This window comes from Chiloscyllium punctatum, chromosome 8 (genome assembly GCF_047496795.1).
Source record: "Chiloscyllium punctatum isolate Juve2018m chromosome 8, sChiPun1.3, whole genome shotgun sequence".
Taxonomy (NCBI): Eukaryota; Metazoa; Chordata; class Chondrichthyes; order Orectolobiformes; family Hemiscylliidae; genus Chiloscyllium; species Chiloscyllium punctatum.
In genome coordinates, this window is record NC_092746.1 from 4,605,780 (window position 1) to 4,630,451 (window position 24,672).

The window sequence follows — 24,672 nt, forward strand, 5'->3', positions numbered from 1 at the left end:
GCCACCACAACCTTAGTCCTATTCCTGTCTCTAATGTCTTTCACTCATCCCCTGTCTCGCCATCTTCACCTTCCTACTCATTAACCTCCCTCATTTATTTACTCATCTCCTTCACACTCACTCTCTATCTCACTCAATACATAAACACCACTTGCCCCCCCCCCCCCCCCCCCTCCCCCCACCCTCACCCTGGACCACCACCTCCACTATCCACTCCATTATGCTTGGACAGTGTTTAGCCAGCTTCAAAGTATCCTGAAGAATTCTCTCCCAGGCCCATCCAACACCCTATTTTACTCTCATGCAGCCTGTTTGGTCACTTGAATATCACTGGTGCAATTTTTTTTTACTCATTCTCAAGTTAAGTGTCACAGAAAATGTTGGCACTTCTCGGCCATACCAATTCCTATTGAATATTGTTGTGTGCTTTACTCTGCCATTTCAGAGTTAGGTTTCAAATCACCCATATCATTATCTGTCTGTCTGTTATTTATTTTGCCATAAATAGGAGCTCAAACACCAGCTTGATACTGAGAGATGCCTATTGTTGAAAGTTCCATCTTTTGAATGAGAAATTAAACTGAAACTGTGAATGATGCAATATCACAATTTTGAAGAGGAGAGAAGTTATCTTCTATGTCCAGTATTTTATTCCTTGATCAATATCTCATAAACAAAAGACTGGTCGTATCTCATTGCTATTGTGGGAATATGCTGTATTACCACAGCGGCTTGACTTGGGAAGGTAGTGGTGAGTTGCTTTCTTGAAACATTGCAGTCCACATGCTGTATTTAGATCTACAATGTCCATAGGGAAGGAGTACCAGGATTTTGACCCAGTGTCAGTGAAGAAAGAGTGCTATATTCCCAAGCCAGGATGGTGAGTGGCTTAGAGAGGAGTTTGCAGGTAGTGGTATTCTGCTGTCCTTGTCCTTATAGATGGAAGTGTTCATGGATTTGGAAGATGCTTTCTGAAGATCTATGGTGAAATTCTGCAATGCATTTTATCTATTTTGTATACACTGGTACTACTGAGAAGTGTTAGTGAAGGGACTAATGCTTGTGGATGTGGTGCCAATAAGTCAGGCTGCTTTGTCCAGGATGATTTCCAGCCTTGAATGTGGGAAATATTTCATCACACTCTCATAGAAGGTGGTCAAGTTTTGGGGAGTCAGGATGATGAGAGTTACTGGGCATAGTTTTCCCAACCTCTGACCTACTCTTATAGCCACCGTGTTTATGTGGTGTTTCTGGTCAATGGTAGCTCCAAAGATGTTACTAGTCCAAAGATATGACAAAGATGTCAGCAGCAGAAGATTGTACTCAACCACATGCTATAACCTCATGGCCTGGTTTATGCTTCACTTGACCATTAACATCAAGCAATCAAATCAGTGCTGGTTCAGAAGAGCATGCCAGAGCAGCACTTGGCATATCTAAAGCTATGGTGCCAACCGGGTGAAGTTGCAATCCAAAACTCTGCGCACCAAACAGCAGAAGCAGGAATGCATTAGAGCTAAGTGATGTCACAACCGATCAATATGATCGAAGTTCTCCAGTTTTGAGTTTAAATGTGCAGGCATTCTAGAGGTACAAGTGCAAAAGTAGTTAAGAGTAGCAATATAGGTTAACAGTTCCAAGTAAAGCATTAGGGCTCATTTCTGGAAAAAGAATAAAAAATTGAAATGGGGGAAGTTATGTAAAGTATTTTTAAAAATTCTTTCAATGGCTATGTCTCATGAGAATACTCTGCACCTAGTTCTGGTCATCTTATTGTAAAATGAACATAGAAACACTAGGAACAGTGTGACTGAAAAACTGGAACTCCATTCTCAGAGGGAAATGGATAGCTGGTTTGCCAAAGGTCTTTAAAGCTATAAAGGAGTTTGGTCGTACAAATTTTGTAGAACTTTGTATAATTAGAATTGTGAAATAGTTAGGGCAATCCAGTTGGAACATTATATATATGCTGACTCTCCACTAGCACATGCACGTTGCTTCATATCCTTATGAGAGCCACTTTTCTGAAACCTCACTTTGCAATTTAACCTGGTAGAGACCTGGATATAACTAATTCTTTTTCCGCTCTTGACCTAGTTTCACATGTACATCCCACAGCTGCTACCCCAAGGTAATCTCTGACCATATGCTGGCTTTGCAAAGCAGGAAGATCTCTTAATGCCTGTCACTGGGCAACAGTATCTCTCTCCTTTCCCGGAAGACCTGGAGGAGAAGCTGCAAGGAGATTTTGCTGAACATAGCTGAATGGGGCCATATGTTGTTTACTGAGAGACATTTCTCAATATTTATAGGGGGTGCAACACTTTCTAAGTCCAAAAGGGCAAGACAGTGACAACAACTTAATGTTCAAAGTTGCATAATCCTCAAAAATGCTGCTTGCTCACGGACTGGATGGTTGTTTGGATGCCATTTGTGGACTTTAACCCTATGAGCTGATGGCAAAGTTGTTAATTTCCTGCTTTCTTATTCAGCAAATAGCCAACTCTAATGCTTCTCCAAATCTAATTAACTGGCTGCTATGTAATTGTGCGCATCCAAACATTCTCTTAGCAAGAGGCTCCAGTGATTTCCAGATCTGACATCGGAAAACTCACCAATGCAACAAAACTTCCACTCTTGGACCCATTTTTATAATGATTTGAATCCTCATCAGTTGTGAGCCTGTAGGGTAGAGTTGTGTGTTATTAAAATACATTGCACCTATAGACTAAAATGTTCACTTTCAAATGGGGAAACCCTCCATATCCCATTGTTCAATTGCTCCTTATCAAGTAACATAGCTATCGCCCTATTCTTTTCAAATTGGGCCCATGCCAGAGAGTCATCAATCCTTCAGAGGAGCTCTTCCTTATATACCTTCAAAGACTGACTCCCATTCTACATGCAAACAGGTGTAGTGCAACTACCACTGGCATTTGTTCATCCGAACTTTTATTGCGGAGGATCAATCATGCCACTCTCGTTGCAATACCATAGTATAGCCTATATGCCTGCAAAAAATATTTTCAGTTAGTAGTGTCTCAAATCAGTTCATTGCTGTAAATGTTAACTTTATTTAAAGAGATCATAACAAGGTTGAAATTTCAGTGCAGTAACCAAGTGAATGCTGCATGGTTTCAAGCACACTTTTGGGCAAGTTGTTCAGCTGAGCTCACATCAACTTATCTTGAAGATTCAAACAGAGTAAAGATCCCACAATATGTAGTAGCTTACAGTTCTTCTTGGTCAATGTTCCTCACACAATTGATGCGTAAGTTTCATCCTCCTCCTCCTCCCCCTCCTCCTCCTCTGCTTGTTGCTAGCTCCAAACCATGGCATTAACATTCTCATTGAGTGGAATGTTAAAGATTTATATTATTGTTACTTTCATGCTGTTGATCAGGATATATAGAGGAATCACTTGAATAGATTTATCTCTTTCAACATTACACCACATTCTCCATATCCTAACATTGCACTTATTGTTTTTTGAAAGACAGAGAATCTGTAATGATCCCAGAAGATGATGAAGAAATGTATGATGATATAGATCCAGAAATTAAAGATGATAATTTCAACCAAGTGCCAATAGATGACGACATTTATGAAGAGCTTCCAGGTTTGTGTATGTAAAATATTCAAATTGCTCATACATTATGTAAAAATATATGGCAATAATGACCAGTTAATCAAAGTTTGAAGTTAGTAGTTCTTACATTCTTCAGGTTTACCACAATGGACAAAAAAAGTTGTGGGCTAACAGGATAATTTATTTTAATACTGTGAAAGAAATTTCAACAAATTCATTGAATTATACTACAGAGAAAACTAACAAGAAAGCCTGTATCATATTATGGATGCACTGTTTAAATCATCAAGGGATCGATGCTGTGAAATAACTTCATTGCGTAATTCAGTGAATTTGTTGAAATTTCTTTGGGTCTGAAAACTGGTGGCAATAATTACATAGTGGTCAAATAAGCAGGAATGTGCATGTAGAAGTGTTGGTGTGCTTGGTTAAAATATCAAATGGGGAGGCAGAAATATTTTGAAAGTGATATCAACGTGCACTAATCAGACCAAGTTAAAGTATTTGAGTACTGTGCTATTATTTCATAAATGTTTTGAAGTCAATTAAATACTGTATTATCAAGTACTATTTTGATATTCTCATTCAAATAGCAAAAAAACCTATGAAAATAATTGTAGTAAATAGTAAACAAATTAGATTTCTTGCTATATTAAAGGCCTTAAAACTCAAGACTGCTAACGTGATAAAAATTAAGGCAAGAAACAAAAGTTAGATTAGATTAGATTTGATTAGATTAGATTACTTAGTGTGGAAACAGGCCCTTCGGCCCAACAAGTCCACACCGCCCCGCCGAAGCGTACCCACCCATACCCCTACATCTACATCAACCCCTTACCTAACACTACGGGCAATTTTAGCATGGCCAATTCACCTGACCTGCACATCTTTGGAGTGTGGGAGGAAACCGGAGCACCCGGAGGAAACCCACGCAGACACGGGGAGAACGTGCAAACTCCACACAGTCAGTCGCCTGAGGCGGGAATTGAACCCGGGTCTCCGGCGCTGTGAGGCAGCAGTGCTAACCACTGTGCCACCGTGCCGCCCACTAAGTTGTAATGAATAGTTAATTTCTCACATATTACTGGCAATTCAACAAGTTGAGAGATTATTAAAAGCATAGAACATATATGCAAAGAGCTTGTGTTAAGTCTTTATTAGAATAGTGGTAAAAACAAGGACTGCAGATGCTGGAACCAGAGTCTAGATTAGAGGGGTGCTGGAAAAGCACAGCAGGACAAGCAGCATCCGAGGAGCAGGAAAATCGACGTTTCGGGCAAAAGCTTTTCATCAGGAATAGAGGCAGGGTGCCTGCAGAGTGGAGAGATAAATGGGTGGGAGTGGGGAGAAAGTAGCAGAGTACAATAGGGAGTGGGGATGGAGGTGATAGGTCAGAGAGGAGGGTGGGGGAAGGTAGCAAAGAGTACAATGGATGAATGGGGGTGGGGATGAAGCTGATAGGTCAGAGAGGAGGGTGGAGTGGATAGCTGGAAAGGAAGGACAGGTCATGGGTACAGTGCTGAGCTGGAAGGTTGGAACTGGGGTGAGGTGGGGGAAGGGGAAATGAGGAAACTGGTGAAGTCCACATTGATGCCCTGGGGTTGAAGTGTTCCGAGGCGGAAGGTGAGGCGTTCTTCCTCCAGGCATTGGTTGGTGGAGGAAGCCCACTAGCTGTATGTCCTCGGCAGAGTGGGAGGAGGAATTGAAATATTGGGCCATAGGATGGTGGGGTTAATTGGTGCTGGTGTCCTGGAGGTGTTCCCTAAAGCGCTGTGCTAGGAGGCGTCCAGTCCCCCCAATGTAGAGGAGACCACATCGGGAGCAATGGATACAATAAGTGATATTGGTGGACGTGCAGGTAAAACTTTGGATATGGAAAGCTCCTTTGGGGCCTTGGATGGAGGTGAGGGAGGAGGTGTGGGCACAGGTTTTGCAATTCCTGCGGTGGCAGGGGATGGTGCCAGGAAGGGAGGGTGAGTTGTTGGGGGGTGCGTGGACTTTTACCTTTTATAGAATAGTGGTCCAGCCTCAGCTCAATTATTTTGGCTAATTCTGTGCAGTGCCTATTAGAAAGGGTGTCACAGCCCTTCAGATGGTACAGAAGAAATTTACTAAAATAGAACAGAGGATAAGGGGTTGTAGTTATGTTGATGGGATAGAAAAACGTGGAAGTTCTTGATGGAGCAGAGAATGTTAATAGAGATTTGGTAAAAGTCTTTCAAATCATGTTTTTAAAATTAATTATGGGATGTGGGTGTCACAGTCTAGTCCAGCATTTATTAGCAATCCCTAATCGTCCTGGGGAAGGGTTTGGTGAGCTGACGTTGTGAACGGCTGCAGTTCTTGGGCTGTAGTTGCACTCTCTGTGCTTAGACTGGCATTCCAAGGATTTGTCCCTGTGATGAGCAAAAAACAATGTTATAATTCCAAGTCGAGCTGGTGACTGGCAAGGTGTTTGATTGCCTATGTTCGTTTATCCCTACAGGTGGTAAAGGTCGCAGGTTTGAAAGGTGCTCTCACAGGAGCCTGTGTGAGTTGCTGCAGATCATTTTGTATTTAGTACATACTGTACCACTGTGTGTCAGTGGTAAAAGTAGTGAATGTTGAAGGTGCTGGTTGGAATGCAAAATCAAGCAGACATTTGTCCTGGAGAGAGTGTAACCTCTTGAGTAATGTTGGAACTGCGTTCATTCAGGCAAGGGAAGAGTATTCCTGACTTGTATCTTCAAGATGGTTGATGGGCTCTGGGGAGACAGTTATTCTCTACAGAATTGCTAGTCTCCAACCTGTTCTTGCGACCACAATATTTGTATGGCTGGTCCAGTTCAGTTTTTGGTCAGTGGTAACCCCAGGATGTTGCCAGTGGAGAATTCAACAATGATGATGCCATTGAATGTCAAGAGAAAGTGCTTATATCCATTCTTGTTAGGGTTGGTTATTGTCTGGTACTTCTATGGTGTGAATGGAAGAGGTTTTGATTAAAATAAATGAGATATTGTTTCCATTGAAAGAAGCGTTAATATTCCGAGGACAAACTTAGCAGGAAGAGGCAGTGTCATAGTGGTATTGTCGCTGTAATCCAGAGATCCGGGTACTTTTCCAGGAACTTGGGTTTGAATCCCACCACGCAATCAAAATCGGGAATAAAAAGCCTGATGATGGTCACAAAAGACCATTTATTTTACTAATGTCCTTTGAAGAAATGGTGTTGTAATGACAATGCCCTGAAATCAGTAATCAAGAGGCTCAGGCTAATGTTGTCCATGCAGGGGTTCTTTGAATTCAATTAATAATTCCTTGCTGATATTAATTGGGGCATTGAATATGATAGCAAGGAGATGTGTATAATGTTGGTTAGGCCACAGCTGGACTGCGATGTGCAGCAGTAGTCACCCCACTATAGGAAGGGTGTGGTTGCACTAGAGACAGTGCAAAAGTGATTAAGAGTTTCCTCATTTCCCCTTCCCCCACCTCACCCTAGTTCTAAACTTCTAGCTCAGTAACTGTCCCCTTGACTTATCTGAACTTGTCCTACCTGCCTATCTTCTTTTCCACCTATCCACTCCACCCTCTCCTCCTTGACCTATCACCTTCATCCCCTCCCCCACTCACCCATTGTACTCTATGCTACTTTCTCCCCACCCCCACCCTCCTCTAGCTTATCTCTCCACGCTTCAGGCTCACTGCCTTTATTCCTGATGAAGGGCTTTTGCCCGAAACGTCGATTTCGAAGCTACCTGGATGCTGCCTGAACTGCTGTGCTCTTCCAGCACCACTAATCCAGATTCACCAGGATCTTGCCTAGGCTGGAACGATTCTGCCATGAAGAGCATCTAGATACACAGGGATTATTTTCCTTAGAGCCGAGAAGACTAACCAGGTATCTAATTGAGGTGTACACTGTTCTGAGGAGCATAGATAAGGACCCCTTAGTAGAGGGGTCACTAACTAAGAAGTGCTATTTCAAAGTATTTGAGAAAAACAGTTTTCAACCAGAGGGTTGTGGGTATCTGCACACTGCCTGATAACATGGTAGAGTTGGGAACCCTAAAGGTATTTAAGAACAACTTAGATGAGTACTTGAAATGCTCTCGCATACAAGGCCAAGTTCGATTTAGAATGCATGATTTTTTGATGACTGATATGGTCACAGTGGGTCAAAGAACTACTTTCCATGCAATAAAACCTCTATGACAGAGATTTAAAGTGAAAACTGAAGAACCAGGACGTGACTCGATAAAATGTCTGCTCAAATTGAGATCTCTGTGCTTGACTGCAACACTAAAGAGTATGAGAACATTCAGAAAAGAACAATTGCTCAGTAAAAGAACAGTTGAAGGGCTACATGAAAAAGATATAGGAAGGAAAGTAATTGGATAACTTTACTAAAGAATCAGCACAAGAAAAATGGATTGAATGACATCTTCCTGTGTCATTCTATGATTCTACACAACTGATTCCTGGTAGCAAAGGCTGAAAGAATGCCTTTTTTAAAAAACTCATCAAATGATTCTGTTTAGAAAGTAGTTTGTGATTCTAATTCACTCAGTTTTAAAATATGGATGCTATTGTATCATGACTTCTAAAGATTTTAACACTTAATTTATGGGAAATCAGGATACTGAAGAGAGCAGAATTAGAACGCATGTTACTCAGAGGTTTTGTAGGACTGCAAGAGGTTAGAGGCATGGAGGAATTTGAACTGAGAGCCCATGTGGGTTAGTAGATACAAGGTACTCAGGCGAGCAGAACTTAGTGTTACTCAGGATTTGGGGAAGCCTGGTCTTTGTAGACCCTGTCTTAGAAAGGACAGCCTTTATTCTACCTTGGTCAAGGCTAGTGAAAAGAACAAGACTTACGACTGAGGTCAAGTCATGTGAACTTGGAGGGCAAGCAACACAATTGACAAAACACAGAGAGAAGAGTAAAGAAGAGTTCCTTAGACAAGTGGGAGATGGGAAGTGATGGGAAGCAATCGGTGCCTCGTGCAATATTTGCTTCAATGATCTACACTCGGAAATTAGAAGAGCAGCATCACATTTAGCAGATGCTGTCAGCTTGAGATATAGTGCTGCGTGAGACTGTGTGCAAGATAAAAAAGACAGCAAACTATTTAGCCAAAAGGTAAATGTGTTTTCTAAGCAACTGAATGTGAGGTATTACATTTTGATGAATAATGAAGCCATGTCTTCCTCAACAAAGAATTTTAATGAGTTCTGCCTCATTGAGTTGTGAATGGTTTGGACTATTAAATAAACAACTAGAAGTGGAAACTCCAGAAACATCTCCATATCAATGGTAAAGGAGATAACACATCAGTACAAAGATGAGGCTGAATCATTTGCAGCCAGAAGTGTCAATGGATGATTCATTTCTACTCCCTCCTGAGATTCCCAATATCCCAGGTGTTAGTCTTCAGCCAACTCAGTTCACTCCATGTGATGTCAAGTAACAGCTGAAGCTTGGAATATTACAAGTAAAAGTGTACAGAGTTCTGCTGTTAGTATCTGACTAAATAGTGTAGGATAAGAAACATTTATGGGCTGTTTATGTTATAAGTCCTGTATGATTCCTACATTGTGATTGAAGATTGATAAATATCATGAATCAAAAAAAAGGCGCGTGATTTTAAAAGGAATAACTTCACATCTCTATGACTTGCAGTGATTGAGTAACTCAAGAAAATTTATTGTTGAACAAAACATTATTACAAGCATGCATTGAAAGTCATAGTCTTGCAAATGTATAATTAATAAGCAGTTAAATGAAATAACCACGGATCAACAGCAGATGAACAAAAATCGAGCAAAAGGAAAACAAAGACACGTGGAAGTTCGTGGAGCAGTAGAGACTTGCAGAAACAACAGTCAAGAGTGACAAAAGAGACATGAAAAAAGTCATAGCTGTAGATCCAACACCCATGTGTAAGATGTAAAAAAAAACTGAAACAGAGGATGATATTTAATTAATACTGAGTCATAACAGTCTGTAGTTGTTGGCAAGATTAGACAAGCAACATGCCCTTTCTCAGTCTGTATAGAATTAATCAATTTGATAGAAATTAGGTTGGATGTGCCGCAAGCAAAATGCAGACAGTAAAAGACATCAATGAACTAGGTTGTCACACTGTATGTTTTAGGTCTTAGTTAAGGACACCAATTGCCTTAGGAGAATTCCTCAGCTCTTCTTTAAATAGTGCCATAGACAGCAGACAAACTCATGGTTTAAAGTTTCCAACTAAAGTTACATTGAAGTGTGCAGCACTCCATGAGTATTGTACTGATGTGCCAACCTAACTAGTGTTTACATCTTTGGAGATTTTTCTAAATCAGCCACTGAGCTGGTCCATAATAAATAGCAGTCAACAGGGATTTAGAAGGTGACTCTGCCTGACCAATGCCATTAACTTTACAGAGAAAGTGTGTTGTGAGAAGATGTGTTTTTAAAATTTCAAAGCACAATTAATATACACTGTATTCTGTGTAAACCTTGTCTTCTCTTGTCAAGTCTCTGCACTTGCATCATTAATTTGCCACACAAGCTGTGATTCAAAAGTTGAAGATTTCCAGGTTTTCAGGGCTACACATCTCTCTATGATCTTAAACCTAATGGCAAGTAATGAAGTAGTGCATGATCCTTTCTCAGGGTTGTCTTACTGCATTACATTGTTGCAAGTCACTTTGCTTTTCAGTATAAGAATATCCCAATGTGCAGCAGCAGGTCTGAGACTGACAAAGTGAGCACTAACTTGACATGTATGGTCACTGGTGGTCATGTATCAATGTTGCAGATTGCTTGTCATGAATGGAACTAAAATTTAGGAGAAATATAGAATGGGTTCCTGATTCATTTCCATTCATTTTACAATCCGCAAGGTTGAGTGCTACTTTGGAACTTCTCATGAACCTTTACAAAATAGGCTTTATTGGGTAAATTGTAAATGCAGGTTCAGCACGCCAATCAGTTAAATACCTTTGTGCCTTAATAAGGTCCAAAACAGGGAACCGAAACAAGAAAAAATTCAAACGTTACAGGTAGAACGAATCTTGTATAAAATACATCTAAGACAGCACCTGATCTTTCTGCATGCTTTCTGTCCATGTTTGGCTAAACGTTTTTGGAAAGTTTGAGGAGTGGATCATTCAATATTTTTCAAGTTATTCTTAAATATTTATAAAATAACATTTATGTTGATAATTAGTTATCCTCCATATTGAGCACCAGTTGGAATAAGTATCAAAGCTGGTGAAAGCACATTTAACTTATCAACACAGAGTGGCTTGGCAACATCACTACTGACTGAGTTGGCTGGGTGCTGAAGGACATTGTTACTAAAGTGGGCCTGTGGCACGTATTTAGGAAGCCATGTCAATGCAGAAGATGAGACTGAAGTAATTATGATTACTTTCAGTTAAAAGTGCTGAATGGTTGGTCTGTATCTGCCTTCTCCCAGGTTCTCAGCATTGTATATGCCAGTGTTCAATGAACATGATTGTAATGTCAGCAGATAGTTGAAGACATTGATATTGCAAAGTCTGTGAGCTGTGACAACTTTCCACTGATACTATTGAATGCTTACAATCTAGCACTAATCATACTCCTCATCGAGCTGTTCCCTAAGCTACAGTATTGACATCTACTCAACAATGTTGAAAATTCCTGAGGAATGTCCTATCCACAAAAAACAGGACAAGTCCAAACCAGCCAAATACTGGCCCATCTACTCTTGATCATCGGCAAGGTGATGGAAGGAGTCATCAAGAGTGCTATCAAATTTTCAGGATTAAATTCGCTGCTCAATTTGGAGTCTACTAGGGTTTGTTATGAAGATGTGGGTGTACTTTGGTAGTTCTGCTGCTTTTTACTCTCAGACGCAGCACCAAATCTTCTCAATAAGGTAACAATGTATCACTCTCAAACAACTCAATTAGCTCGTTGCCTGGAGACAATAAAAATTCAAATTCGGCCAATCAGTTTAAATTATACCCCGAAAAATACCAAACTCCAATCCAGATTGAATTTAGTATATTGACAATCTTAAAAGCCAATGACACAATTCAATGCTTTGGGGGTATAAGCCTGGGGAAAATCAAATAGTTGATAGGAGAATTGCCAAGCCCCAGCTGGTAAAAGACTGCCTGAAAAATAGCTCTCTCAAAAGGGACCTTTTCGTTTAGTAACCTGTGATGCAGAAATCCCTGAGAAGAAAAGAAGACACAGGAAAATCCAAATAGAAGAACCGAAAGCTGCCTGAGATAAGAAGTGTTATTTTGTAAATCTTAATGGGGAGTTTTATCAGACTAGTATTATGGAAGGGAAGGTAAAAGATAGGTGAGAGTAAGGACTTGTACATAGTTGTTACTTAATTATTCTCTGTTATACTTTAAGAAATAAAGTTTTTTTTTACTTAATTCTTGACCAATCGAATTTTTACAGATTACTACACGGGATAAATCTTTTCTATGTTGCTGGTTTTAAATTAGGCAGGAGAGTTTACCCCGTGTCATAACAGTTTTTGTCTCCAGGCAATGAGCTAATCGAGTTGTTCAACCAAGTGTTACATTGTTACCTTATTGAGAACACTTGGTACTGTGTCTGGTTGTTCTGCTTTTAACTCTCTCAAAGTACACCCACATGTTCATAACAGGATACTCCTTTGTCCAAATATAGATGAAAGAGCTGAACTCAAAGTAAGTTGTAAGTGACTGATCTTGATATCAAGGCAGCGTTTGCATGAGTGTGGTTTCAAGAAGCACTAGCACATCTGAAGTTAATGGGATTTAGGGGAGAACTCTTTGCAGATTGGAGGCATTCTTAGCACAAATGAAAATGCTTGTGGTTGTCAAATTCATCATCTCAAATTCAGGTCATTGTTCCATGAATTCTTCAGTGTATTGTCGTGGACTGAACCATCTTCAGCTGCTTCATCACTGACCTTCCTTTCCATCACAAAGTCACAAAGTAGGGATATTTGCTGACAATTGCACAATACATAGTACCGTTTGCAAATCCTCAGGTACTGAAGTAATCCTGCATATACAGCAAGACTTTCATCATATTCCAGCAAGTGACATTCATATACAATTTCCACATGAGTGCATCTCCAACAAGAGATGCTTTGCTGTTCCTGTGGGTGGAATGGTGTCTCAGTGGATAGCATTGCTGCCTCTCAGCAGCAGGGAGTTGGGTTCAATGCCAGCCTTGGGTGACTATCTGTGCGGAGTTTGCACGTTCCCCCCCATGTCTGCGCAGATTTCCACCAGGTGCTCCAGTTTCCTCCCACAGTCCAAAGATGTGCAGGTTATGTGGAACAGCCATGCTAAATTGCCCCCTAGTGTCCAATGATGAGTAGGCTAGATGAATTAGCCATGGCAAATGCAGGTTTGAACAGCCATATCAAAACTGAGCCTGCCAATTCTGTGATTTGTCATTAAGCCCCCCCCCCCAACTCTCCTGAGCTATATACCATCTGCAAAGTGCAAGTCAGGAGTGCAGCTCCTACAGCATTGCAGAAACGTAATAATCTCCAGGACAGAGCAGCCATTTGATTGGCATTCACCATCTTAAGCAGTCACTTCTTCAACCATCAATGCGCAGTGGTGGCAGTCTGTATCGTCAAGGTGAACTGCAGCAACTCACCAAGGTTATTTTGACAGCATCTTCCAAATTTGCAATTTTGACCACGTAGAAGAACACAGGCAACAAGTGACTGGGGAGACCACAAAACCTGTAAGTTGTCTTTGAAGCCATGCACTATCCTGAGTCAGAGTTCATTCACTATGACTGGGTCAAAATCCCAGCACTGCCTTCCTACTAGCAGTCGTGGTGTGCCTACACCACCTGAACTACAGTGATTCAAGAAGGTGGTTCACCACCACCTCCAAGTCTATTAGAATAGGCAATAAGTGCTGGCCAAGCCAGTGATAACCACATCCTGGGACTATATTTTTTAATAAACATTTAAATCAGTATACAGGTTCTGCTCTGTCCATTTTAACATCTGTTGCAAGCAGTGAAAATAATCTGGTGTTTCCACATCTTAAAATTACCAACCAAGCTGTTGCTGCTTCTAAGCTTTTTGTCACCATTTCAAAATGACAGAAACTACAGAGAGTTATTTATTATGCCATTAGACCAGTGCCTTTATAGCCCAGTACTACTTTATGGAGAAGCATGGGAACTGGAATTATCTGAGTAACATTGTGCCAATCATTAAAAACTGCAGTTTTGTGAATACTAGATAATAATTAAAACTTTAGTTATGATGTTAGATTATTACAAACGATGTTTGCGTAAGATTTTTCACCAAATTTCCCCCCTTATAATTTGAAGGCTATCCATGCTCAATATGTGAATTTATGATTATTTAATTAAGATATTTGCAGTTTTGTCCTTTTGGAATGTTTATCAAGCTATCATTTTATAGTTGGACTAAATGATTGGGAATTGTTTGTACTGTCGATTCACTGTGAAACTAATGCCAATTCCGGTTTTGTTTTTAACTAACCAAATCTAGAAAAGCAAAAAGTACGCTGTGAATTGTTCAGAATTCTGGAATGTATTTCAGGATACAAACAAGTTTCCTAATCTTCAATTGCTGTAGAGGCTGTTGTAAGCCTCAACTGTGAGATGGTAACAAAACATACTCACTAGGATTTCTGCTTCATGGCTTTCCTACCTACGAAGTCAAAATCATATCCTCTCCTAAACCAAGAGAAAATGCTGGAAAATCTCAGCAGGTCTGGCAGCATCTCTCCTTACAGATGCTTTTATGCTTGTATCCTCTCCCACTTGTTCTATTCCTGACTTAGGTTGCATTATTTATTAATATTTAATTCCCATTAGTATCATGCAAACATTTGAAATATCAAATCTGGTTCAAGTGTGTGACTACATGTCAGCAGGGTTCCAAAACGATTTACTCTGACAGAAGCAGAAAGGGGCAATTCTGCTGAAAATCCTTTTATCAAGGTGTGAGACCTTGTAATGTTTTCAGTTTGGACACTGTGCAGGATATCAACGTAGATCTGTAATTTTATGATATTGATTGAAGGATGAAAATTGAGCAGTATATTTGGAATAACAGCTCCAAAATAGTGTCATGAGATTTTTTTGCACTTCCATGAAATTGAGGCTTATAGAGGTTTAAAATCATGAGAAGTATAGATAAGGTGAATGGCAGATATCTTCCCTAGAATAGGGCATTTCAAGCCTAAGGGGCATATTTTTAGGGTGAGAGGAGAAAGATTTACAAAGGACACGAGGGGTGATTGTTTTTGCGGAGTGGTTCGTGCGTGGAATGAACTTGCAGAGGAAGTGGTGGATGTGGGTACAGTTTCATTGTATAAAAGGCATTTTAATAAGTACAGAAATAAATGTTTCGAAAGATATGTGCCAAGTGCAAGGAGGTGGGACTAGTTTAGTTTGGGGTTCTTGTTTGCATGGACTTTCATTTTGTATTTTATGCCATTAATGCCATTTTATGCCAGTGCACCCAGGGCATTATTTCTTAGCTTGTACTGGATCAGAAAATCAGTTAACTGTCAACATGACATGAGTCCTTAATGACCAATGAAAGAAGCCTTGTCTCCATTGTTATTTCCTTTGCTTTTCATTTTGAACACTGGTGTGAGGGAAATACTTGTCTAACTTGACTAAGTTAGGAAAGTACAGATTCTGAATTTTTTTTTTTGAAAGTATCTACACCCTGTCAGCATTTACTTAAATGATACTTTTATCTTAAAGTAAAAATCTAACTTGAAGTTGTAAATGGCTAGGGCAAATATCACTTTCTCCTATTTTGCCGTAATCTTCACTTTTTGATTTCAAGTCTTGCATTCACTAATTGCGTAAATGTCTTTCAGTAAAACATTTATATGTTTTCATGGGATTCAAGAAACACTTGAACACTTGAATTTTCACGTAAAGATTGTTTCACTGAAATTAAGTAAATGCTTATAACCTTAAATGACTGTGCTGATAATCTTTTTCAATATGTGTCATTCATTTAATTGAAACCTAAAACCAGTAGAGCTGAATTAATGGATTCAAACATTATTTCCTTTAGCTAAATCTGTAGAGCAACTTTTGTGAATTTTTTTTTAGTGCCATCCTGGAGTTAATATTTCTTTTTCTATGTTAAATTTTGAAAAGGTTTTGAATAAGTTTGGTGCTTAAGACAAATTATCTCACCAAGGCAACTGTTTGTTCTGCCAACTTTTTCTGAATAGTACACCACAGTGCTGTCAAAGGTATGTGGTGCATAAATACAAAGAAAGTAAGACTTTTATATTTGCTCAAGTTTCCTAATTCTTTAGTGTAGTTAATTGATTACTGCTTTCCCTTGATAGTGATTTAGAGATTTGAATGCTGCCATTTTGCTCTTTTTTTTCCCCAATTGGTTTCTTTCCTCTGTTATTTAACATTAGTCTGCAGCAGATTATTGCCAACAGGTTGATCCATTGATTTCTTTTTTGCGTGTAAGAGTGGGAATAATTTTCATAGGGTCTTACCTGATTGTAAATATTTTCAGGAAATCTATTCCAACAAAATTCTTCAGGCAGCTGACAGCCTATTTGAGGAATAAACTATTTTCAATGAAAACTGTTATCAAATTTGGATAATTCAACAGATGATTTTACCAAAATAAATAATTTTATAAACAGGATGTTCATCTAAGTATTGTGTTTGAAACAAAACATTTCCAAATTAACTATCCAGGGCTTCCCTTGCACCAAACAGACCTTGACACACCCTTCCTCTTCTGAAATCTCTCAACGCTGCCGAGAGTTGACTTCATTAGTTTAATCCGTTATTTAATGTTCAACTTCCTCTGCTACTATGTTCTCAAACACACATTCTTGACCATGACAGTAAGACAGCAATTAGTTCAAACGAAAGCAGGCAGACTTCATGCCAGCACCCTTCACTCGGCAAAGAACAGGAAAGTGGTCCCAGAGTTCTGACCAATATTTAGTCCTTAAACCACTTAACTAAACCCCATATATAGTTGTCAACACATTTCTGCTTTTGGGAACTTGTTTTACACAAATTGGCTTTGACATTTCAGTGACTTACACTGGGAATTGCCTATTTAAGTTCCTAAATAATGTTTCAGAAATGATGGATTTGAGTATTAAAGAGGATGGCAAATGCGATCAGTATGAATCTTTGTATTATATCAACAAATTGATAGAAATAACTCTGAATGTGTCTTGTTTCTTGCATTATCTGTATAATGCATAAAGCACCACCATGAATGACTTCAGTTACTCAGCTGTGTACCATTCACAAGTAGAAAATTAACATTGAGATAATCCAAACAATCATCAAATTTGGAGTTACCAAGTGCAAGTAAAACTATAATGCATTCTCAGATTCTCCTGATTCCACATGAGTCTAGAATAATTCAAGTGTTAAGTATTGAATGTGAAGTATGGATCTTTTTTACCTTTTATTTTGAGGGTTACAAAAGCACTTACAGCTCCAAAATGATGCCTATTTTTGTGGGTGATTTACACCAGTCACCATCTTGTAAGGATGATGGCATGACAGTGGAGGTATTCTGAGCAGACAGATCATGATATCAGTCAGCATGTAATGCTGATTTTCAATTCAGCAACTCCATTTTGGAGCTTTTATTTTTAATATATGGTCATGACGTTTGGGCATTGCTGGCTGGGCCAGCATTTGTTACCCAATCTAGTTGACCTTGCGAAGGTGGTGATGAGCTGCCTCCTTGAACTGCTGCAGTTCATTTGATGTAGATTGACCCACAATACTGTTCGGGAAGGTGTTCTGGGCTTTTAACCCACTGACGTTGAAGGACCAGCGATATATTTCCAAATCAAGGTGCAAGTTGCTTGGAGGGGATCTTGTAAGTGCTAGTGTCCCCATGGACCCTTGTCCTTCTGGTAATGGTCGTGGGTTTACAAAGTCTTGTCTAAGAAGGCTTGGTGAACTTCTGCAGTGTGTCTTGTAGATGCTATTGCTGCAGTTTTGGATTTGCTGCCAATCAAGTGGACTGTTTTATATCCTGAATGGTTTCAAGATTCTTGAGTAGGTGTTGTCACCAGACAAGTGGGTGAGTATTCCATCACACTCCTGACTTGTGCCTTGTATATGGTGGACAAGACTGTGGAATGAGTGGGTGCATTACTCCCTGCAAGATTCCTAGCCTTCGACCTGCTCTTGTAGTCGCAATGTTGATATGAGTTAAACAGTTGCAAGCACGATGGCAATGGTGATGTCTTCTTGGCGATGTCCTGAACTCCTAGCCTCAGTGTGGACTGGAACTCTCAACCTCAGCGTGGGTCTGGTGTGTTGATCTATTGGCCTGGCATGACGGTATTTCAGCTTGGAGTGGCCTCAACATGGACCTCTGACCTTGATTTCAGAGCGGGCTCCCAGCCTCGAAGTGAAGCCTACCACAGTCTGGAATCGAGGCCCAGTGTGGACTTGAATCTAGGTACCACATGTTCTGGGTTGGGAGGACTGTTATTCAGAACTTTTTTATTTTTTATTTCCTTACTTTTCTAATTTATTCCTTTGATCTCAGATCAAAGGGAATTTTTTATTTGCTTGTTTTTCTAATTTCTGTTCTCTAAGAATTTATGCTTAAGAACCTGTACATAAATACCTTTTGTACCTAAGATGGTGGTGTAAGCGGTGATTTGAAAACTTCACTGTACTCATTTGAGTACATGTGACAATAAAGCTAATTCTAATGCTAGTTCAGTTTCTGGTCAATTGTAATCGCACCTCCTTCCCTCAAGATCTTGACAGTGGGATACTGCCATTGAATGTTGAGGGGTAATGGTTAGATTCTGTCTTGTTGGAGATGGTCATTGCCTGACATTTGTGTGAGGTAGATGTTACTTGTCCCTTGGCAGTCCAAACCTAGACATTGTCCAGGTATTGCTAAATTTAGGTACAGATTACTTCAGTATCTGAAGAGTTGCAAATGGTGTTGAACATTTCACAACCATCAGCAGACATCCTCACTTCTGAACTTCTGGACAACGCAATTAAAATAGTTGGACGAGGGACATTCTGCAGAGATGCAGGCCTCAGCTAGTACTTTTTCTTGGCCTCATACAGTTGAACATGTGTTCAGAGGTAGGAGGAACCTCGCTCCAAAACCATTAAATAAGGATATATTAACAACTGACAAGTTAATTGCTGTTTGTTATCTTCTGCTTCTTCTTCAATTCTACAGCTGCTCAGTGCTTCATATCATTTTTAGCGTTACTGTTAGTCTGCAGTGTGTGCTGTGACAGCTGCTGCAGGAGCTTTTGCTGAATTCTTGATTTCTACATAAGTCGCAGTTGCTTTTATGTTGTGCCATTCTTCATTGTATCCTCAATGAGAATCACTTCTGCACGACTGTCAGTACTTGGCCCAGCTGCATTGCCCCCACCTCCTCCCCCCATAACCTCACGTTGATTTGAAAGCTACCTTAAATGGTGCATCCACTCTTGACATTAGATTTTTGCAGTTGCATACAGCAAGTTAACATGGAAACAAATTGTTGAAGTGAACAGATAACATGAAGTTGTTCTGCCTTCACAATTACTGGCAACAGGAAAGACAACCCAATCAAACCCGTAAACAGCCCTAGTTAAAGGGATGATTAACTTCTTATAGGTTTGTTTCTGGTTGGTTACTTTTTTTTTGCAAATGTTTGGTGCTTGATAAAGTTGTTTAAAGTTGTAAGAATCTACAAGGAGGTGTGTGACAGGTGTTAAGAGTTCATATTGACTTCAAGGCTTCTGTAAAACCCGTTACTGCCAGACCGGAGTACCGTATTGCTAGACATTACCCTGAAAATACAGTTAATTTGGAGAATGAACAGATGCAATGCAAAACAGGGAAAGCTATTGGGAGTAGTAATGTTTTCAGAAGGCATTATCCATCCACATTGGTTAGTGATGTCATAACACACTGGGTTAGCATGTTGGAACTCAAGCCTAGTTATTCCCAAAGTTGTCATTAAAAGTTAACGGTTTTAAAATAAGTACACAAATTTCCCCATTTACTAGATTTTCAAACTCAGGTTAACAGAAAGCACAGACCATGTTACTGTACTTGACAAAAAAATTCTATTTGTTACAAGTAATTAGATTCTAACTACAGGAAAACAGTGAAAGCCCATTGACATTTAATGTTACAAATTAAAATTCTAATCCCCTTACAAGCTGCTTTAAACACACTCAAACAGGCAGACAAGGCAAATAAGTTGTGGGCAGAGGGGTTTCTATTCACAGGATGCTGAGATCTTTGATTCTTATGCTGGTCAGAATGTTGCTTTTCATTTGTGTCTTTGGATTCTACCAATGGTTTTCAACAGATACAAGGGTACTGGTTCAGACCAGTTCCCGTTAAGGTGTCTGACTTATCAGTGAAAGGTCACGGTTTACAACAACTGCTGAAGGAAAAATGAACTGGTTTTCTTCAAGATTGAAATAGATTTTAAGTGCAGAGAACAGAGCATATGTGCTGGTGGAAATCAAATCATTTCTCCCTGTCTTACTACTGGCCCTCAGCTGTTCATTTACCTGGGAACCAATCTCATGATTGTTGACAGGCAAAAGGCTTTGTCATCGAGAACTGGTCGCTAGTCCATGGGAGGAAAGAAAAGGCTCAATTTTTACAAGGAGCCGTACAGTTTTCTGGACAACCGGGAGAAGCAATGTATGAGATGTTTGCACTTCAGTAAGAAAATTCTCATTGAAATCTGTCATCTGCTACAGCTGCGTCTGTGAATTAAAACAGGGCAAGGTTGTACCTGTTGGCATAGCTGTAGACTGTGCTAACTCGGCAGGGGAAGCAGCAATGTACCCTATCTAGCTGATGGATAACAGCAAGGGCATTGGCAGATGGTTGTTGTGGGAGGACAAATGCTGTCTTCCCCTCAGAATAGCTCTGGGTGATACCTTGGCAATCCTAGCAATCTGTGGAACGTTAAATTTCTGAACAGCAACAACACCGTACAACCATCTTTGCATGCAGTATTCCATAGGCACATTGGTGATAGCTTGAGCTCCAGCTGCAGAATTCAAGCATTAGTTTGCTGCTGCTGATGTAGTGGAAGCTGCAGCATTGACTATCAGATGCTGCATCAGGTTTAAGTCCATAGGTTTGTTTTCTTTTAATGGAATGTGAGAATTGCCTGTAAGAAGATTATGATGAGCTGTTGTCTTAAATTACTGCAATCCATCTGGTATAGGTTAACTTGTTTCTGTGGACTGGAGTCACCAAAAAGGTCAGACAAAATAAGGATGGTAAATTACCTTCCCTAAAGTCAACCAGATGAGTTTTCAAAGATAATCTAATCATTCATAGTTTCATAGCTTTTAATTTCAGATTTAATAATTGAACTGAAATTCTACCAGCTGCTATGCTGGGATTTAAGCAACAAATTGGACCTTGGGGGATCATTGGTTCAGTAATATTTGCGTTATGCCACTTTTCTCGAAGTAACCACTATCTGTAACCTCATGGCCTGGCAAATCCTCATTTTGCCATTATCATCGAGCCAAAATATCAAATCTGTTTCAATAAGGAATCTAAGAGGGGAAGCCAGGAGCAACATCATGCATAGCTAAACTTGAGGTGCAAAATCTAGTGAAGCTACAACATAGAAATTCTTGTATCTAAACAGCGGAAGCAGGATACTACAGGTGGAGCCAAGCAATCCCACAACTAATAACTGAGATTGAGCTACAGTCCTACCGTGTTAGCCTGTGAATGTTTGTGGGAAGTTGAACAACAAACTGCAGGAAGAAGCTGCAGAAACATCCCCATACTCAATAATGGGAGACCCCAGCATGTCAGTGCAAACAACAAGCTGGAACATTTACAGTCATGTGCAGCCTGTGATGTCAAGTGAAGGATGTATCTCTGCCTTCTCTTGAGATCCCCAGCATCGCAGGTGCCAGTCTTCAGTCAATTTGATGCATTCTTCGTAATAGCTCAAAGGGCTAAAGAGATTGGATGCAACAAAGACTATAGGCCCTGACAACATAGCAGTAGTACTGAAGACTTGTGCTTCAAAACTAGGCATGTCCAAGTCAAGTTGTTCTTTGTAACTGCATCACTGGCATCTACCAGCAATGTGGAAAATTATCCAGGTATAAACTTTGCACAAAAAAAAGTACAAATCTAATCCAAACAAGTACCACTGCATCAATTATTAGTGCAGGAATGGAAGGTGTAATCCACATTACCATCAATTAACATGTTAGCAACTAGCCTGCTCTCTGATACTCAGTTTATGTTTTGCCAGAACCATTCAGCTTCTGATTGCGTTACAGCCTTGGTCCAAGCGTGGATGAAGAGCTATCCACTCAAAGGGTGAAGTCAGGTGAGACGGATCCTTTGGCCTTAAGGCAGCTTTTGACAGAGTGTGACATTTAAAAAACCAGCGTAAGATCGAAGTCAAAGAAGTATTGGTGCAATCAAGCCACCCTTGATGACGAGCATAAAATTCCCCCTCCTAGAGTGCATTCTGCGCTTTTGCTACTCAATTTTTCTACCAAGTGATGTTTAAGTTAGAATAATACTGATTCATGAGCAAAGGGAGGGCAGAATGTGATAATCAGTAGGAGCTTTCCTTACTATGTTAGACTTGATGCTATGAGCCTTCGCCCAATCTAGTTTTAATGGTGAGGATTTTCAGTACTACCACCAAGCAACTGCATACTGCTGTGTAGTCACATCTGGTGGGTCTACCCTGCTGACAATGCAGGGCATACTGAGAGATTATGAAAGAGGAATCTGAGACATTGGCTGTATGGTATGAGACTGTGAATATGGCAGGCTGTTGTTTTACTAGTCTGTGAGGCATTTGTCCTCAAATGTTAGTGACTGTGTAGAATAAAGTGGGGTAAGTATACTGTCATAACTAAGGGGATTGCTAGGCCATACCAGGGGGCAGTTGAACATTCACAACAGTGCTTTGGTCTGAAATCTCAGATTGTTACAAATGTTCCATTTGTAGTTCTCCAGTCTCATGTTGGCAGTCCTGAATCTGCAACTGAAAGACTGTTGCCAGTGTCGCTGCAATTTCTACTGTCCTATCCATCCATGAGCTTGGGTGCATCTTATCTCGTTCTAGCGCTTTATCAACTTGAAGTACTGAGAGCCTATCCAATACACCACCTTTTAGCAATTTTAAATCCTTCTAGTGACTGTTACCATGACTTGGGTGGCATCTTCTTTGTTTGTGAGGACAAATGCAAAATATCTGTTTAACGAGCTCAAGCATGCCACTGCTTCCATATGCATGACTTTATCGTTCCTATTCCTCCTTTTACCATCCACCTTCTGTTTATGTGCCTGTAGACAATTTTGGGATTCACTTTTAATGTTAGCTGTTTTTTTTTTCTCTCTCTCAATCCCTCTTTCTGCTTTTGTTTGATTTTCCTTAACTTCCCTTCTGATACAATTGAAAGCCAATCTAAACATAGGAGTATTTTCTATCTGAAATCTGTCATCTGCATTAATCCTAATTTTTCCTGCTGCTACATGGACCCTTGAGGTTCATGTATAGCAGCAACTTTTGGAACTGGAAGTCAATGCATCCACACGCTGATTGGCATGGATGGACCCTCTGAAGAGCTTAGGTGGAACATTGCTTGTTGTAAGCACACTTTTGCTTTGTTTTAGTTTCTAGCTCCTGTTTTTGTAAAAGCAGTTCTGGGGTTGTTTTGTCTTCTTTCCCCTTTGAAAGCATACCAAGAATCCTGCGATTAGCCCAGTACTCTGCATTCCTGTTACTCCTTCCAAAGTGAGACATCTAACACTTTTCCACATTAAACTCTATTTGCCACCTCTCAGTCCAGCTCTGCAGCTTATCTGTGTCCCTTTGTAACCTGCAACATCCTTCCACACTGTCCACAACTACTCCAACATTAATGTCATCTGCAAACTTACTAATCCGTCCTTCTACACCCTCGCCAGGTCATTTATAAAAGTGACAAACTGCAGTGGCCCCAAAACAGATCCTTGCAGTACACCACTAGTAACTGAACTCCAGGATAAACATTTGCCATTACCCACCACCCTCTGTCTTTTAGCTAGCCAATTTCTTATCCAAACTGCTAAATCATCCTCAGTCCCATGTCTCTGTATTTTCTGCAATAGCTTACTGTGGGAAATCTTATCAAACGCTTTACTGAAATCCATATATACCATATCAATCGCTTTACCCTCATCCACCGGTTTGGTCACCTTTTTCAAGGAACTCGATAAGATTTGTGAGGCACGACCTTCTCTTCACAAAATTGTGTTGACTATTCCTAATCAAATTATACCTTTCTAGATGATTATAAATCCAATCTCTTATAATGTTTCTCAACACTTTACCCACAACCAAAGTAAGGCTCACTGGTCTATAATTACCAGGGTTGTATCTATTTCCCTTCTTGTACAAGGAGAATATCTTCCGGTCTTCCGGCACTATTCCTGTAGACAATGACAACCTAAAGATCATCAAAGCCAAAGGCTCTGCAATCTCCTCTGTAGCTTCTCGGCGAATCCCAGACAAATCCCGTCTGGCCCAGGGGATTTATCTATCTTCATTCTTTCCAGAATTACTAACGCCTCCTCCTCATGAACCGCCTAGTCTAATAGCCTGTATCTCTGTATTCTCCTCGACAACATTGTCTTTTTCCTGTGTGAATACTGGCAAGAGATATTCATTTAGCACCTCGCCTAACTACTCGGACTCCACGCATAACTTCCCACTATTGTCCTTGACTGGCCCTAATCTTTCTTTAGTCATTCTTTTATTCCTGACATACCTTTAGAAAGCTTTAGGATTTTCCTTGATCCTACCTGCCAAACATTTCTCATGTCCCCTCCTGGCTCTTCTTAGCATCTCTTTAGTTGCCACTCATCTCTATATTATCACATTGGAATCTAATTGACTGAACAATTTTGAGAGATCCCAAGAATATGAAATTTGGTATAAATATTTCAATTCTTTATTCATTTTTTGAGAGTCAGCTTTCATTTTGGGATCTTCCTTCTGAATCTGGCTAGCTTCCATTTGATAATATGGCTGTGACAGAGGACTTTTA

General features: G+C 40.0%; 1 protein-coding gene across 3 annotated transcripts in view; it reads left to right on the forward strand.

Moving 5' to 3' along the window:
• skap2 (src kinase associated phosphoprotein 2) overlaps nt 1-24,672 on the forward strand; it is a 268,727-nt gene that overhangs the window by 183,444 nt on the left and 60,611 nt on the right. For all 3 annotated transcript variants that reach the window (XM_072575075.1, XM_072575074.1, XM_072575076.1), the window contains one exon: nt 3,497-3,619. In XM_072575075.1, coding sequence (XP_072431176.1) covers nt 3,497-3,619 — 123 coding nt within the window. The remainder of the gene's footprint in view (nt 1-3,496; nt 3,620-24,672) is intronic.